The 18479-nt window shown below is 40.7% G+C and overlaps 2 protein-coding genes across 3 annotated transcripts in view; one reads left to right on the top strand and one right to left on the bottom strand.

The window, feature by feature from the left end:
- The window catches only part of epyc (epiphycan), a 44790-nt gene extending 40841 nt beyond the window's left edge, over nt 1–3949 (top strand). The window contains exons 9-10 of the mRNA XM_036577691.1: nt 71–166; nt 3562–3949. Of these exons, the coding sequence (XP_036433584.1) occupies nt 71–166; nt 3562–3732 (267 nt within the window). The 3' untranslated portion in view covers nt 3733–3949. The remainder of the gene's footprint in view (nt 1–70; nt 167–3561) is intronic.
- si:dkeyp-38g8.5 (uncharacterized protein LOC568385 homolog) lies at nt 3599–15172 on the bottom strand. 2 transcript variants are annotated; one of them, XM_036577693.1, is made up of 5 exons: nt 15028–15172; nt 12379–12472; nt 12170–12257; nt 7773–8477; nt 3599–3723 (listed from the first exon to the last, which is right to left on the bottom strand). In XM_036577693.1, exons 1-4 carry the CDS (start codon nt 15122–15124, stop codon nt 7776–7778), a joined length of 981 nt encoding a protein of 326 aa, XP_036433586.1. In that variant the 5' UTR covers nt 15125–15172; the 3' UTR covers nt 3599–3723; nt 7773–7775. The 2 variants fall into 2 exon arrangements, with proteins under 2 accessions (XP_036433586.1, XP_036433585.1); XM_036577692.1 differs by lacking the exon at nt 3599–3723 and having other exon boundaries at nt 7624–8477.
- Between the last annotated feature and the right edge of the window lie 3307 nt (nt 15173–18479).

Here is an 18479-nt window from a genome sequence, read left to right as displayed (position 1 = left end):
TTACTCTGAGAGGATGAGAAGCTCACAGACAGGATGGTCCGTCTGTAACGCCGGTATCTCTGTGTTTTAGGACATGACTGGGCTGCTTTACCTCTACTTGACGGACAACAACATTGACCACATCCCTCTTCCTCTGCCGGACAGCCTGCGCTCTCTGCACCTACAGGTACCTGTACTCCCACCTCACTGCTGCCACCTAGTGGACATTCACAGCAAGTGACATTTCACTTTCACATATATTTCTCACAAATTCTTTCTCTAATTCACTGTTTTACTTAATTGTAGGGACTAAACTTTACATCAGAGCTCCTCCGCCTGCATTCTTACTTTACATTATTAGCCACATTTTACTGTTTTCTTTCTCTAATACAGCCAATTCCTCTGTTGAGGGGCTTCTTCATGATAGTCAGGAAAGATACGAAAATATCTACTTTATGCATCCAGCTGAATACCTGTCACAAAACTTAACTTGCATTAACAAAGTAGGGTTTTTTTGTTTCTTTTTTATGTAACCACAACTTGCAACACACAGGACATGGATCATTCTACCACTGTGGTGGCAAACGGTGCCCCACAACTTTGAAGCCACTAAAATGAACCCAAAATACAAATAAAGCATGACAGCAGGTCAAACGATGATGCATAAACGATGCATATCCAAGGAACTTATAACAATGCCTGTCGCATTCACAGAGATATGAGCAGCATAGCAAGCATTTATTTTACGCTGACATTATTCAGAAAATAAGAAAACCATGCCTGTAAAAATGATACATTTTCTGAAAGATTTCAGCCGATTTTAAATAAAGACTCTGACAAGCCTTAGACATTTTTTCACTGCTGACCTGTGCCTTCGTGTAAATAGCTGGCACCAACCATGACCTGCCTAAGGATGCTGTACACAGCCTTTGGTTCTGACCACAGACCTTGAGCCAGTCACTAAATGAGAACATGCTGTAGCCGATCAAGCTCAACACACCCCTCCGCACTCGGATGGTATTATTTTTATGTGAAACAACAATTTTGATATTTGTTGTTCAGTTTAATTTATTGTCTGTACAATGTTAAAATTATTTCAAATATACACACCGATCAGGCATAACATGATGACCACCTCCTTGGTTCTGCGCTCATTGTCCATTTTATCAGCTCCACTTACTATATAGGTGAACTTTGTAGTTCTACAGTTACAGACTGTAGTCCATCTGTTTCTCTGATACTTTGTTAGCCCTCTTTTACCCTGTTCTTCAGTGGTCAGGACCCCCATGGACCCTCACAGAGCAGGTACTATTTGGGTGGTGGATCATTCTCAGCACTGCAGTAACACTGATGTGGTGGTGGTGTGTTAGTGTGTGTTGCGCTGGTACAAGTGGATCAGACACAGCAGTGCTGCTGGAGTTTTTAAACACTGTGTCCACTCACTGTCCACTCTATTAGACACTCCTACCTTGTCAGTCCACCTTGTAGATGTAAAGTCAGAGATGATAGCTCATCTGCTGCTGCACAGTTTGTGTTGGTCATCCTCTAGTCCTTCATCAGTGGTCACAGGACACTGCCCACAGGACGCTTTTGGCTGGATAGTTTTGGTTGGTGGACTATTCTCAGTCCAGCAGTGACACTGAGGTGTTTAAAAACTCCAGCAGCACTGCTGTGTCTGATCCACTCAGACCAGCGCAACACACACTAACACACCACCACCACGTCAGTGTTACTGCAGTGCTGAGAATGACCCACCACCCAGTACCTGCTCTGTGAGGGTCCATGGGGGTCCTGACCACTGAAGAACAGGGTAAATGGGGGCTAACAAAGTATCAGAGAAACAGATGGACTACAGTCTGTAACTGTAGAACTACAAAGTGCACCTATATAGTAAGTGGAGCTGATAAAATGGACAATGAGCGTAGAAACAAGGAGGTGGTCAGAATGTAATGCCTGATCAGTGTAAATATCACTTTGTATGTTGAAACATAAAATGTCATTTTTTTTTAATGACACCCTGCATGACTCTCATTAGAAGAAAGACTAACTCTGAGAAGTCCAGTAAAGACAGGCAGCTCCATGTGTCGCAAAAAACACTGTGTCCGTTTCTCATGAAGCATTAAGTGATTTTAAAATTGAAATCAAATAAGCAGATGAACGCAATATTTGTACATTTCTACACACAATGAGACTTTGAAACTGAAGCGGCAGTGGACTGTATTTTAGAAGGGCTCAGATTTTAGTAAGAACAGTCAACAGTGGTGTAACTTTACAGACTTTTGCTGTTGTCGGAAGAAAACCTTGTATCTCCAAAATGGTAACTTTACAGGAGAAGGAAAAAACATACTTTACTTTTAATGTGCTCCACATTTGAGCTGCATATCAACGTTTGCAACCCCGTTTGCCACTGCAGAGGTAGAACATCTCACCTGTTATCAACCTTAGACTGAATCTAAGGGTTTGATTCGAGAAACGTCTTTATATCTGGCTAAGTTTAACGCATCCGAACACGCACAGTTGTTTAAGCTTGTTTAGAAAGTCCTGAATTCAAACCAGCTACCAGAAATGTGCATCTGGTTTAAAGGGTCCACCTCAAACTGAACCTTCCTCACTTTTATTTTCAAATAAAAGAGTTTGATGTAGTACATCAGCACAGTTTACGTTTTAAAATGTGCTGTTCGCTCCTCAGTCTATACAGTCTCAGTTTTAATTAACTGTTTAACTGCAGGTCCATTTTTCATTCATCAAGGTACAAACAGTGTAAATGTTCCCTCAAAGGTACAACAGTGGTTTTAAGGTCTGATTGTGAACCTTAAATAAGTTTTTCCAGGTGAAAAGTTCGTATTTGTACCTTTTCATAACTGAATGTTTTAAACAGAACAGTAAAATAAAAGCCTGGAGACGAGACGGGGTGTGTGGAGTCAGTACAGCTTAGAACATATCATTTCAGTGGATTATGGTTCAGTTATGTTCCCTGACTAAAGGTACTGAGATGAACCCTCGAGGGTCCCACCCCAGTGACAAGAAGGGGACTGCACCAGTGACAGTTTAGCACCTTTATTTCTGAGAGTGTATATATCAACTTATTTAGCCTACAGCAGTGGAGCTCAGCCTGATTTTTGAATGTGGCAGCCAATCAGAACGGAGCTCATTTACATAATCCTCTACAGGGAGCAAACGTGAGTAATGCATTATTCTGCAAATTCTAGTGCAGAATTTCTATTAATGTGTTTAAGATATTAAAAAAAACACAAAAATATAAAATGAGCCGTAACCCCGCCCCCCAATATGTTAAATTCAGCACATAAACAGTGACTGTGCAGAACTGTGTACCCTGTAGAGGATGTATAAACTTATTTCCACTCAGAAAACCAACAAAACATGTAATTCATTCCTAATTCTAAAGGAATTCTAAGGGAAAACAGTCATGTACAAATGAATTATGACTGTTTTTGGTACATTAAATGACAGAAATGCTACACAAGAGTCTCAGGAAGGAAAATAATACAAGAAAAAGTTGTGATATGGGCCCTTTAAGAGCAGAGTCATGACATACTTCTCTGTTAACAATGTCTCCCGCAGAACAACAACATCCAGATGATACACGAGGACACTTTCTGCCATCTGAACGACTTGAACTACATTCGCAAAGCGCTGGAGGACGTCCGCCTGGACGGCAACCCCATCAACCTCAGCAGAACCCCGCAGGCTTACGTGTGTTTGCCGCGTATTCCTGTCGGCGCCCTAATTTAAGCACACACACACGCACAGATACACACCAAAACCTCTGTGAGAGTTTCCAACGTTTTTTTTTTTTTACTTTGGGCTGGAGTAAACACTTGTATATGAATGGCTGTCTTATACTGGAGGTTTGCACACACTTCCACTCTTCAGCTGCTCGTTCCTCTCAATAACACCATTTTTCAGTTCTTTTTTGTTTTGTTTTGTTTTGTTGTGTTTTCTTCACCCACACCTACATATGTGCAATAAACCTCTGAATCTCTGGATTCAGTCACTTAAATTCCTAATAACTCATTATAATTTGGACTAAATTAAAGGAGACAGTCACGCTTTCCTGCTCAAACTCACTGAGGTGGTTAAAATGAACACTTCTTGCACAGACGAATGAGTTTCGGATCACATAAGCGAACGCAAACTGTCTTATTGATCCAAAAAAAACCAGAAATCTTCCACTTGTTTCACTGGCCATGACAAATAAATGAAATAAGTAATGAAATAAATAAATATGTTTGTTTTGTAAAGAAAAAAAATAATGATATATTGTTAATATTCTTAATATTCACATAATTCTAACACTTTTTTTGGAAACTCGCATAGCTTAACGCCAATTGAAGCTGGTGCTCGATGAATTTGGAAGGTAAAATTGATTAATGCAATAAAAGAAGCATTATAAACACGAACACTTTGTTGTAAAGTCTGTATTGTAATATAAAAAATATATATATTCTGAAACCTTTTGTATGTGAACTGCAGTATTTGGTATAGAACGATTCAAAAATGTTTTTCTGACCACAAGGCAGCAGCCTTCAAATGAACAAAACTATTGTACTGTGTGGGGGCCAATGGGGACGGAGGGGGGGCTATTATACTAGCCTGGCAATGTGTGCTTTGTATGGAAATACCACAATTGAATAAAGTTGTCTTCATGACCGCTCCAACACAGGTGGCTCAACGTTTTCATTGACGGCTTATGCCGGGCTGTAAAACTTAAAGCGATGAATCTTTGCACTGCAAAAATTGGTATATTGTCAAGTTAAATACAGTCAGTAAACCTAATATTTCTCCTGTTGAGATTGTTGTGAGCTTAATTTAGGATTATTTAGAGCATTTCTAGACATCATCTAAACCACTTATCCTTCTGGGTCGCAGTGGGGTGCTGGAGCCTATCCCAGCTGTCATTGGGCGGAAGGCAGGATACACCCTGGACAGGTCACCAGTCCATCGCAGGGCAGACAGACAAACATACACATTCACACACATTCACACCTAGGGGCAATTGAGCATGTCCAATCAGCCTGACTGCATGTTTTTGGACTGTGGGAGGAAACCGGAGTACCCGGAGGAAACCCATGCAGGCACGGGGAGAACAGGCAAACCCCACACAGAAAGGAGCCTGGTCGCCCGGCCAGGAATCAAACCCAGGCCCTTCTTGCTGTGAGACGACAGCGCTACCCACTGCGCCACCGTGCCGCCCATTTCTAGACAGTTCTAAGTAATTTTATTAAGTAAAATAATCCCAGTACATAATTTTGCTTGTTTTAAGGAATGTGCTTAAAACCAGCCACATTATCTGCCAGTATAGTGAGATAATTTTGCTTAACCTCTTTAACTCCTTGAGATCACCGGTGGCTCCAAAACGCACTTCGCCATATTCTTTACTTCATAACTTTCATATTTCATAAGCTACATTCAGAAGGTGGGGGTCGTATGAGAGCTGTAACTGTCTTCTTTCCAGTCAAATAGATGGGTGATGTAATTTTAAACCCTTATAATAAAAGAAGCTGAACTCACAATTTTTTTTTTCTACTGAAAGTCGACCCATTTTTCACAAATCTGGGCTATAAACTATAAACAGATGGCGTCTCTTCAGTGATCTGCTCTGTAAAAAATTCCTTTTATTAAAAATATAAAGAGCGTCTAAGATTTTTGGCTTTCAGCAGTAAATTGTAAGCATATAGCAATATGTTTATGATCATAAAACACATTTTTTGTTAATTTGAGGGGAGCTTTTACAAAAAAACACCAACATTTTAACTTTATTTCATGCAGTTACTGAATAATTTGCCTTAGGATTTGGGCATGTAAATTCAGATGGAAAGACCAAAATATGGAGAATAACTAAAATTACTTAGGTAAATAATGTCTAGAAATCAGCTAAATAATCTAATAATAAGTGCACGACAATCTCAAAATGGAAAATATTAGACATATTGACTGGATTTAAGATCATTTCACTTGACAAGATGCCATTTTTTTTGCAGTGTGGGTGTTCAGAATGCTTGACCATCCCCTCTTTTTGATGAACATGTCTAAAAACACAGCAAAACTGACCGCTGTTCACTTCAGTACTACCACAGAAAGAAATCACTTCTAACATGGCAAAGCAAGCTGTATCGTCCAACAGAGAACCGAAAAAGAAGAGGTCGTATGTAAAAGCTGGTGCGCATCTGATCAAATGACATGTTTTGTTGAATTTCTAAATGAAAAGTTAACAAATCTTCTGCAGAACAAGCCTAAATTCGGTCTCACTTTATTTGGATAGTCCACTGTAGGCCCCTATAGTTTATCTACAGATGTTCAAATTGGTAACAAACTATCTGCTGAAGCTCTAACAGTGGTGGGGTTAGGGTTAGGATTTGGACCAGGGTTAAAGCTAGCACCAGGGTGAGGGTTGGGTTTGGGTTTTGGGTTGAGGTTAAGGTCAGGTTTAGGATTAGAGCAGGTTTAAGATTAAACAGAATTATGGTCAGTTTAGTAGATATTTAGTTGAATGTAACTTGAAAGTAAATTAAGTATCTACAAAGCATCTACAGTGGACTATCCAAAAAAAGTGTTACCCTAAATTTTACAATTTTCTGCAAATTTTAGTGCAAAATTTGTATTTCGTCACTGACGGAACAAAAATGGTAACTTTACAGGAGAAGGAAAAACGTTCTTAAAGGGGAACTCCACCAATTTTGCAAAATTACTCAAGCATTTAATGGTTTGGATGTAAACAAAGTCATTCAGAGTGGTTTGGTGTGAAATGTGTCTTTCTGGAGAAACTTACTGAGTCAGAATTATATACCATTATAGTACCAGGAACCGGACGTCCAAAGCAGTTAATGGCTCTAAAAGCTACATTCTGTTATTATATAAAATGGTTATGAATGCATTGCTAAAACATGTTTTTAGTCTAAACTGTTACTCCAGGATTACTTCAGTGTTTTCTCTCAAAACCGCATCTCAACTGAGATCAATGCGCGCAATGCTAACGTTTTTGTAGTTACTCACCCGTAGATGCAGTACATGAGGTACACGCAGGGCGTTGTAAGGATAAATAGAACCCAAAGAAAACAATTTTTTTGGATTTCGCACTATTTTATCATCGTCAGCATGACTTTCAAAACCTTATGAGACACGTAAGCTCACTGGTCATTTTGGAGAGCAGATAAAATGGTGATATTTGTAGTGCAGACATACGGACGTCTGGTTCCTATTACTGTAATGGTGAAAAATTCTCACTTGGTAAATTTCTCTAGAAAGGCACATTTCACACCAAACCACTCTGAATGACTCTGTTTACATCAACTATCAAAAGATTAAGTAGTTTTGCAAAATCGGTGGAGTTCCCCCTTGAGTGTTAATGGAAGTTAATGCAGCGAATATCTATTCCAAGTAATTTCCAAATATATGGTCCAATCATAACAACATTTTAAAAAATATAAAGGGTAGCTGGTGTTTTCAAATGATATCAAAAAATGAAAAGCAACAAAAAAAATGGTGATCGTCGACAGCACCGATTTATTTATAAAAACATAATTATAAAGTGTGCCATAACTTTTGCACAAGCCACATTCTTTGTTTGTTTTTCCCCCCCTGTACGTTAAATTCATCAAATAAACAGTAATTGTGCATTAAAATGTGCAGAAGTGTGTCTCTGTAGAGGATGTGTCAAGTTATTATTCTCCAATCAACAAAACATGTAATTTGACTAGGGCGCCCAAACTTTTGCACACTGTAAGGACATTATCTACACATGATAAGAGTTCAGTTCTTTTGGACGCGATCACCTTCTAAAAGTTCTCGATCAGCTTCTCGAACAAATCCAGGAACTTCTGTCTCCTCTCTAGAGACGCCGTCTCCATTTCTGCTTCCGCCGATTTTTCGCTCTCTTGGCCGGAGTCGTCCCGGTCGCCCTCCTGCTCCCCCCCAGCGCCCCCCCGCTGTCTCTCCAGGGCGGCTCGGTTCCTTTCCAGCTTCGCTCTCTCCTTCTCCATCTCGGCCCGCTCTTTCTCCAGCTGGGCGCGCTCGTGCTCCACCGATGCTCGGTCCCGCTCCACGGCGGCCTTCTCCCTCTCCAGAGACGCCCTGTCCCGGTCCAGAGAGGCCAGTTCCCTCTCCAACCCGGCCCGCTCCCTGTCCAGCACCATCTTCTCTCGCTCCAGCACCATGCGTTCGCTCTCCAGGGCGGCCCGGTCGCTCTCCAGCAGGGCCCTTTCTTGCTCCATCTCGTCCCGGTCGCTGCCCGCGTCCACCCGGTCCCCCGACAGCCTCGACTCATCTCCCTCCACGAGGAACTCGATCTCGCTCTGGTACGACTCGCGGCCTCTCTTCCTGGGCCTGTCGGGGCGGAAGTCACTGTCGTCACCGAGCGACAAAGTGGACACCATGGCTTCGCTGTCCTTCAGTCGGCCCTCCATGGCGTCATCCATGAGGGAGAACCACTGCCAGTTAGTGGGATTCACCGTAACCCCGGGCGGTGGGTTCTTCATTTCCTGAAAGACGATAGATACCATTTAAAATTCAACTGTGCCAACCGGTTTCTACACTCACTGTCCATTTTATCAGCTCCACTGACCACATAGGAGCACTTGGTAGTTCTACAGTTACAGACTGTAGTCCATCTGTTTCTCCGCATACTTTGTTACCCTGTTCTTCAGTGGTCAGGACCCCCATGGACCCTCACAGAGCAGGTACTATTTGGGTGGTGGATCATTCTCAGCACTGCAGTAACACTGACGTGGTGGTGGTGTGTTAGTGTGTGTTGCGCTGGTCTGAGTGGATCAGACACAGCAGTGCTGCTGGAGTTTTTAAACACCTCAGTGTCACTGCTGGACTGAGAATAGTCCACCAACCAAAAATATCCAGCCAACAGCGTCCTGTGGGCAGCGTCCTGTGACCACTGATGAAGGACTAGAGGATGACCAGCACAAACTGTGCAGCAGCAGATGAGCTATCGTCTCTGACTTTACATCTACAAGGTGAACCAACGAGGTAGGAGTGTCTAATAAAGTGGACAGTGAGTGGACATAGCAGGCTGGGCAGTATGGCAATACATATTGTGATCATGATAAATAATATCACAATACAGTACAATATGCTTTCCTGAACACATCGTCTGTACTTGTAGAACAGTGACCAACTGCCTGTTTCATCATAAACAGAGCAAAATTAGTCCTGTTTAACTGCATTTAAAGCAACACAGCAACATTTCATAGCTGAAACCATTCAAATGTCATCTGACCAGTTAATGACATTCATTAAAGCTTAATATGTTTTATTTGTAACACAGAATATTAAACAGTGGAATAGTATAAATATCAGGATTTCTAGGCATCTCTGTCAAAAATGGAGATACAAGGTTTTGTTCTGAAGTATTGAAACATTTTGTCGCTATTCAGAAAAACGAACTGCATTTTTTTTTTCATTTTTCTACATCATTCGAGCACAGCGGCTGCCCTTTACACTGTGTGAACGTTTCATAATGAAATGCTCCAAAATTGCTCGGAATAAAACTATTTTGCATTATTTTACATCAAAAGTAAATACTGTTGTTGTCATTCCCAGTAAAGACGCCATTTTGGACATACTTGTTTTTCTTTAGACGCTGACGATATATTCCTTATATTGAATTGCACTGAAAGCATTTGCTCATTTTTGGCTAAAATTTAAAAAAGCCAGTAAATTTTAATGCGGAAATGTAAACATCCTCAGTCTTCATCTACTCTGAGGCCCATGGAGAGGCCTTTCAGTTATTATGCTTTTAATCTGTGGAACTCAATTCCACCTTTCATTAGGCAGTCAAGCTCAGTGCTCACTTTTAAGAAGCACCTAAAAACGTATCTCTTTAAGTTAGCATTTAAATAAAACTCCACGTCTTGTGGTGTTTATCTTTCAATTTGATCTTTAATTTTCTTCTGATTCGAAATAAATACTAATGATTTCTTGTATAACTGTTTTATCACCTGTCTGTAAAGCACTTTGAGCTGCCACCGGCATGAAAAATGCTAAATAAATCAAATGATTACTATCATTATTATTATTATTATTATTATTATTATTTGTGCACATCGACTCACTGACAGGGAAGTGTGTAGCAGATGCAGTATCTCTCAGAAGAGCAGAGGTCAGACGTTATGGCTACGCTAGATATGGCCAGCGTTAGCTCTATCAGTCTGAATCAGACTACAATAATCTTCTGCATGGTGAAATTTGAGATGCACTGAATTTTCTAAAGGATCAGCATTAAATCATTGAGAGTCACTGTACGTCTTTAGGGACTTTCTTCACCATGAATGCATTTAATGGATTATGTTTTATGCCAAAAACTGCGATAAAACAAAGTCTGAGACATCAAGCAGTGAATTCATAACAATGTCATGTAATAACTCTCTCTGAGGGAGCTTTTAGAGGTGGACGTCTGGTTCCTATCAGCACCACTGTGAGCAATTCTGCCTCTGTAAGTTTCTCTATCACGGAGCCTTCCACACCAAACCACTCTGAACGTCTCTGTTTACATCTTAACAACTGAACTGTGCAGATATTTGAGTTTTAAAAATATATTTTATAATAATACACTATATTTTGTTACTGGAAGGCATGAACAAAACAGTTTTAACAGGAACTGAGTAACTTCTATATAGCATAAACTGTTTGTTTTCTCATTCGAGGAGGGGGTGGGGTTGGGAAACTTTGACTTGCTATATTAAACATCTTCTCAGAGAAACTCTGGGCAGCACTGGTCTACCTCAACTGTAGTTTTAAGCCGATCGCTTTATTAAATGGGTTTTGTCAATTTGAGATGCACCGAACTTCCTAAGGAATCAGCACTAAATCATTGTGAGATCAGAGATTTACTCTCCTGGTTGCAGCTCCCTCTAGCTGTGCACAAATGAAACTGCAGTTATGTAGTGTTTTTTTTTTCCGGGACACAGTCTGCAAGAGGCATATCTACTGTTATACTATACTTTACTAAAGAACCCTCTTTTTCAAGTGTGCACTTTGATGTGAAATGTTCCGTTCTAGAGAAACTCACTGACGCAGATGTCTTTACAGTGGTGGTGATAGGAACCAGGGGTCACCATGACTACAACACAAATATAGACATTTTATGTTTATATGGAATGTTGACGATGGAAAAATAGTGGGGGAAAAAAATATTTGGGGACTTTTTTTGCCTTGAACGGATTTTAAGTGTATTTAATGGATTATGTTTTATGCCAAAAACTGCTGTAAAACAGTGTCTCAGTCATCAGGCAGTGAATTCACAACGTCATGTCGTAACTTTCTGAGAGGGAGCTTTTAGAGGTGGACGTCTGGTTCCTATCACCACCACTGTGAACAATTCTGACTCTAAGTAAGTTTGTAAGTTTCTCTAGAACAGAGCGATTCACACCAAACCACTCTGAACGACTCTGCTTACATCTTAAAGGTTAAGATGTAAACAGAGTCATTCAGAGTGGTTTGGTGTGAAACGTTCTGTTATAAAGAAACTTACAAACTTACTTAGAGTCAGAATTGTTCACAGTGGTGGTGATAGGAACCAGACGTCCACCTCTAAAAGCTCCCTCACAGAAAGTTCTTAAAAGAAAAACATTTTTTTTCAGATTTTCCATCATGAACATTCCATATAAACTCAGAAGACACGTGTTGGTTCGCTGGTGGTTCTGGATAGTAAATAAAATAGCTATTTGTGTTGTAGTCATGGTGACCCCTGGTTCCTATCACCACCACTGTAAAGACACCTGAGTCTGAATATTTCTCGACAGTGAACCATTTCACACCAAACCACTCTGAATTTGACATCTCAAGGACTTAATTATTCCAAAGTTTTCAAAAATTCCCCTTTAACAACTGAACTGTGTAGATATCTGAGGTTTAGAAATGTATTTTTTAACAATACACTAGATTTTGTTACTGAACTACTCGGACAATACAATTTTAACGTGAAAATAAGACTTGAAGAAGTTATATATGGTATAAAACTGTTTTCTCATTAGAGGAGGGGGTGGGGTTAGAGAAACTCTCTGACTTGCCAAATCAAATGTAGTCTCAGAGAAACTCTGGGCAGCCCTGGTCTCACTCAGCTGTATTTTTGAGCTGATTACTATATTAATTGGGTTTTGTGTTTATAAGCACAGTGAACTGTAAAAGCTCCTCTTTGGGGGAAAGTGTGACGACGACTCACCTTGTATTTCTTCTTGAGATTTTCCCACTTCTTTCGTGCCTGACTGGTGGACATCTTCCTCTGGATTCCCATCTCTTTCAGGATGGCCCTGCCACACCGACCACAGCAAGACTATTGTAAAGCTACTGTAATTATTATTTATATTTTCGTGCTGTATTTAGTGGATTTGTGTGAGTTTGTGAGTGAAGTGTGCAGACTGACTGCATTACCTCCAAGCAATGACTGATGTGTTTCTCTTTCCAGTGAAGAGCGCATCGTTAGCAGCACGTAACCTCACAAACTTCACCAGTTCGGCTTCGGACACTGAGGAAAATCCAGAACTGTTAACCCTGAAGCTTAAAGGGAAACTCCATAGGTTTTTCAAATATTCTGGATAATTCAACCACTGAGATGTAAACAGTTATACAGAGCATTTTTAATGTGAAATGCTTTGTTTTAGAGAAACTTGCAGACTCAGATGTCTTTACAGTGGTGGTGATGGGAACCAGGGGTCGCCATGACTACAACACAAATATAGACATTTTATTTACCACCCAAAACCACCAGTGAACCTACACGAGTCTTCTGAGTTTTCAGAAATGTTTCAGGCATCAGGCGACCATTTTAAATAATACATATAATACATTTTGCATAACCATTTTAAATAATACCTTTCTGTGAGGGAGCTTTTGGAGGTGGACGTCGGGTTCCTATCACCACCACTGTGAACAATTCTGACTCTGTAAGTTTCTCTAGAACGGAGTGTTTCACACCAAACCACTCTGAATGACTCTGTTTACATCTTAACCATTTAATTATGTAGAAACTTTGAAAAAACCTGTAGAATTCCTTTTTAAACTTCACAATGGATAAAAAGGCCAAACTTATATTTTTTTTCTTCAAGGAGAAGCAGATAAAAAACATGGTTTTTTTGAGTTTATGCTGTTTTTTATAATTATCCAAAGGAATGCAGATGCTTCAAATCCTATTTTGACCATAAAATAAACCAATATACAGTGATCTACATACTTAACACGGTATTAAAGTATGTAGATCTTTACACAGTTTATGATCTCCAGATTTACTGTTAATATACACATACAGATTAAAAGGCAATGATTTAAATGCCAAAATGTCTCATTTTGCAATTCAAGACCTTTTATTTTACAAGAGAATTTCTTCACCTAACAGTGTGCTTTGCTGTAATTGTGTGAACTGTGACTTTAATATTTAAATCTTTCTAGTTCAAAAAAAGGGGGGATTTCACTTCTGAACACTTCTCCATATTATCTAACTTACAATGGACAATTACAGAAACAAAACACGCTTTGGGTAAATAAAATATGATTTTTGATCTACGGTGTGATTTAAGCTTACAGCAATAACCCGTCAACAAAGCAACTGTTTTCTTAAAGTATTAACATATAGGTCTATTAAAGAAATATGAATTCCTTATCTATAGAGCCCCTAAGGTGACATAGTGATTATTTTTTAATAAGGAGTGGACATAAATTAATATATATATATATATATATATAGTGGATCAGACACAGCAGTGCTGCTGGAGTTTTTAAACACTGTGTCCACTCTCTGTCCACTCTATTAGACACTCCTACCTTGTCAGTCCACCTTGTAGATGCAAAGTCAGAGACAATAGCTCATCTGCTGCTGCACAGTTTGTGTTGGTCATCCTCTAGTACTTCATCAGTGGTCACAGGACACTGCCCACAGGACGCTGTTGGCTGGATATGTTTGGTTGGTGGACTATTCTTAGTCCAGCAGTGACACTGAGGTGTTTAAAAACTCCAGCAGCACTGCTGTGTCTGATCCACTCAGACCAGCGCAACACCACACACCACGTCAGTGTTACTGCAGTGCTGAGAATGATCCACCACCCAAATAGTACCTGCTCTGTGAGGGTCCATGGGGGTCCTGACCACTGAAGGGTAAAAGGGGGCTAACAAAGTATCAGAGAAACAGATGGACTACAGTCTGTAACTGTAGAACTACAAAGTGCACCTATATAGTAAGTGGAGCTGATAAAATGGACAATGAGCATCGAAACAAGGAGGTGGTCATAATGTTATGCCTGATCGGTGTATTAATTTGTGGCTTCAATATATTAATTTGTGGCTTCAATATACTATTTTGTGGCCTCAACATAGTAATTTGTCGCCTCAACAGAGTAACTCACGGCCTCAACATTTTAATTCATGCCCTTAGTATATTAATTTCAGGCTTCCATATATTAATCTTTGTCCACAACACAGTAATCTGTGGCCTTAATATAGTAACTAATGGCCTCAATATATTAATTTGCAGCCTCAATATAGTCATTTATGGCCTTAATATTTTAATATTTGGATATAATACAGCAAATCATTGCCTCAATATATTTTTGTAGCATTAATATATGAATTTGTGTCCTCAATATTGTAATTCGTGGTCTTAATATAGCAATTCATGACCTCAACAAATCAATGTATGGCCTTAATATAGCAATCCATGGCCAAATAGGTTAATTTGTGGGCACGCCTTAATTAAACAAATCATCACCATGTCAGTTTAGAGGCTCAGCGCGGCTGAAGCTTCATTTAAGGTGAACTGGGCACTGAAACAAAGAGAAGGCGTAACTATTCTCGGCCGCCTCGTCTGAGACCCTCAACACGGCTAAACAAACTCCAGCTCCGCTCCTGGACGCAGCTACAGAGCCGCTAAGCTGCAGGGCTGCGATTATCCAGCTGCTCTGTAGTCTCGGACTCGGACTCGAGTCTCCTCTCTAGTCTACTCGCTGGAGCTGCTAGTCAAGATGGCCGCATCCGTTTCGGTGAACAGAGCCGAAAACGCCGCGCCGCGGCCCGCCGAGCGCCCGTACTCACGCTTATACGTGAAATCCGGATTAATCAGGATGTCGTCGTTCTCTTCGGGCGGCGTCTGCACGACATACAGCGCGTGGTCCATGCTGAAAAGTTTCATTCACTCGCGGAGCGAAGTGGACGAGTGCGTACACGAAGGGCACTTCGAAGGAAATGGAGGCGCCTCGCTTCCGCCTTTTCGAGTGCGCGCTCCGCACGCGTCGGGCTTCAGACACTTAACCTGATTAAAACTGGAGTGTTTTTATTTTTTTAACAGAGAAAAGTGAGTTGAAGGTGACACGAAGCAGCACACTTTTACATTTTTATACGATTTATTTTTTTTTATAAATAATACGGGGAATACAAATTACAGTACGTTATTTAGGCCCCACAAGTTCTAAAAAACACATGAACAAACAAACAAATAAACTAAATAAATAAATAAAGGGGATTTTTTCGGTCATATAAAGTGCACAGAGTACTTTATTCAGGCCCCACAGGTTCTAAAAATAAATAAATAAAAAAGAGGGACTTCTTTTTCATATATATATATATATATATATATATATATATATATATATATATATATATGTGTGTGTGTGTGTGTGTGTGTGTGTGTGTGTGTATGTATATATGTAATACCAGACATACAAATTACAGTACGTTATTTAGGCCCCACATGTTCTAAAAATAAATAAATAAAAATCGTATTGTAAAAATCGTTTGTATTTCTCGTATTACATAGATACATACATATACATATATATATATACTTCTTGGGATATATAAATCGGGGTCTACAAAAAAAAATTAATAATAATAATAATAATAATAATAATAATAAAAGATATCGTTTCATTTGGCTAAAACTAACAAATAAGCTTATGGGATACATCTTTAACTTTTTTGGGGGAATGTTTATGTTTAACGTTTCCCAAGACAGAATTTAGTATAACAAGACGTAACACCAGACTTCTGCCTGAACTTGTCTGGTCTTTCTCTCTTTCTAAGAGAAACAGGGGGAGGTAGAGAGTTTTGGAGCAAAAGGGCGACAACGCGACACAACTTCGAAGTAGAAAAGCGACGCCTGTGGTTGGCCGCCGATTAAAATTACGTCAACTCTGCTTGGTTCCATATAAACGCGGCTGCGCGGTTTCGGCGCACATACGTTGGAGGCGCGTTCACGGCAGGAGTCGGAGAGTTACTCAGCTTTTCTCGGAACAAATAATATTAACGATATCCACCAAAAACCAATACACTCTGTTTTTCTTCCACACATTCGCTTCTGTTCACACCCGTTCTCAGTGGCGTCACAGCGAACCGGACTTTATTTAGGGTGGTATTTGGTGCTATGTGCGTTGAGGCCATGCCAGCGGAAGAGAAACGGCAGCGTGTGGATCGACCGTCGGGGTCCAGGTCCAAGAAGAAGAGACTCGTGTATGTGAACCTTCTGAAAGCAGCAGTTCGCAGATACACGGCGCTGTGGGAGGCGAAGAAGCGAAGGAGCCACCGCAGGTCGCCCAGGCTATGTGGAGGGCAGGCCGGCCTGCCGTCTGGAGCGATGGCGCCGAGAAACACGACGCAGTACTTGATGGAGCTCGTCTACTCAGACCTTTCAGCACGGGGCGAGTCGGACTTCTCTAATCCGAGTAAGGTTAATCGGACTTCTAGTCGGGAGGAACCTTTCTCTCCTCATAGTGTTTATTCGTCTCTGTATTCCGACGACGAAACTATGGACTTCCAGCAGCGGGACTTCGAGGACGTGTACTTTCTCCACGAGCTGTGACGAGACTTAACGAACAGGTTCCGAACACCGAAGGCGGAGATAGCCGAGCAGCCGAACGCAGAGACATTGTGTTCATATGTGCGTAAATGCTGTAAATCTTTATTTATTGTTAATCTCTGTTGAATCATCCGCTTATAAAACTCAAGGTTGGGGGTCCCCCCCCCCTCACAGTTTCATTGTCCTGTTGTATGTATGCACTGATTATAAGGGTTGGCTCTCCTTGTCTCACAGCAGTGCAGGGACGTGTCCGCTGCCTACACAGAGCGAGAGCCCCGTCCAGGCCTGGTCAGACCACGTGGCCAACAGGTAAACCTGTCCCTCCTGCGGGTGTCCACGGTCAGTCTGCCCCGTCCAGGCCTGGTCAGACCACGTGACCAACAGGTAAACCTGTCCCTCCCGCAGGTATACATGGTCAGTCTGAAGGTGTTGGCGTTTGAAAGTGCTGTGAATGGTCTGTTGCTTGCCCTTCAGATTCCTCTGTGTTTAAGAGCCTTTTACAGGTCTGCTGATCCCCCTCACTGGAGGCTTTCAGCTCAACGTGGTCTGGAGGAGAAGCCAGGCTGAAAGGCTCCGGGTCATCAGACTGGGGGTAAACTCTTTCTTTGATGCTGCGGTAACTGTAATAGCTTTAATCTGTTAAATTATGCGTCTGTTAATGTTTAACTGAGTTTTAATGGGAGGAAAAAATGTACATGCAGATTTTAATGCATTGTTTCATATACGTAATGCTCTTGTTTATTCACCTGCTAATTAAACCTATTCTTTAACATCTGCTTGTGTTTTCTGTGAATTGAGATTTGGGTGATAAAATAAGGCTGTTCATTATATTGAAGGTGTATCTATGAATAATTGTTTTCTTCGAGTGACTAAAATTCAAAGGCAACATTTTCACCATATTCAGAGAGGGCTTTAACATTAAAACTAATGACATTAAAACAATAGTTTTAATATTGTTCGCCCATATGTCCATATATAGATAGAGGTGTGTATGTAGGTAGTGTGTCTATAGATGGATAGATATTGTTGCCGTGCCTTAAAAGGGGAATTCCACTTGGGTTTCACTTCAGAGTTGCTGATGTAACTCCTGTGAAACTGAAGTGAAATGGTTGGCTGTAGAGAAACTGACTGATTTCTTTGCAGTGATGGTGATGGAAACCGTGAGTATATATGAAAACCAGTGAACCAGCTTGTGTATTGGCGGTGACTACTATGAAAATAGTGAAGTGTCTGGAGAAGTTTTGTTTGGGGACTTTTTCAACGTCTTACATCCTACAAGTATGAAAACAATGTCTCGGACCGCAGGCAATGAATTTTGTAGGTATTTTGTGTAATAACATCCTGATCTAGCTTTTCGAGACATTAAACCTTTCAGATGTCAACAGTTCTGATTTAGTTTCTTTATAATGGCAGATTTTTACATTAAACCACTGATTAATAAATTATCCCACATGCAATGTAATGTTATTTTATAATTAGAATTAATATATAAAATGTGCGTCACGGTGGCGCAGTGGGTAGCTCTGTCGCCTCACAGCAAGAATGGCCTGGGTTCGATACCCAGCCGGGTGACCAGGGTCATTTCTGTGTGGAGTTTGCCTGTTCTCCTCGTGTCTGTGTGGGTTTCCTCCGGGTACTCCGGTTTCCTCCCACAGTCCAAAAACATGTAGTCAGGCCAATTAGACATGCTGAA

Source organism: Colossoma macropomum, unplaced genomic scaffold, assembly GCF_904425465.1.
Source record: "Colossoma macropomum unplaced genomic scaffold, Colossoma_macropomum, whole genome shotgun sequence".
Classification (NCBI taxonomy): domain Eukaryota; kingdom Metazoa; phylum Chordata; class Actinopteri; order Characiformes; family Serrasalmidae; genus Colossoma; species Colossoma macropomum.
This window is presented reverse-complemented; position numbering and strand designations above follow the sequence as displayed.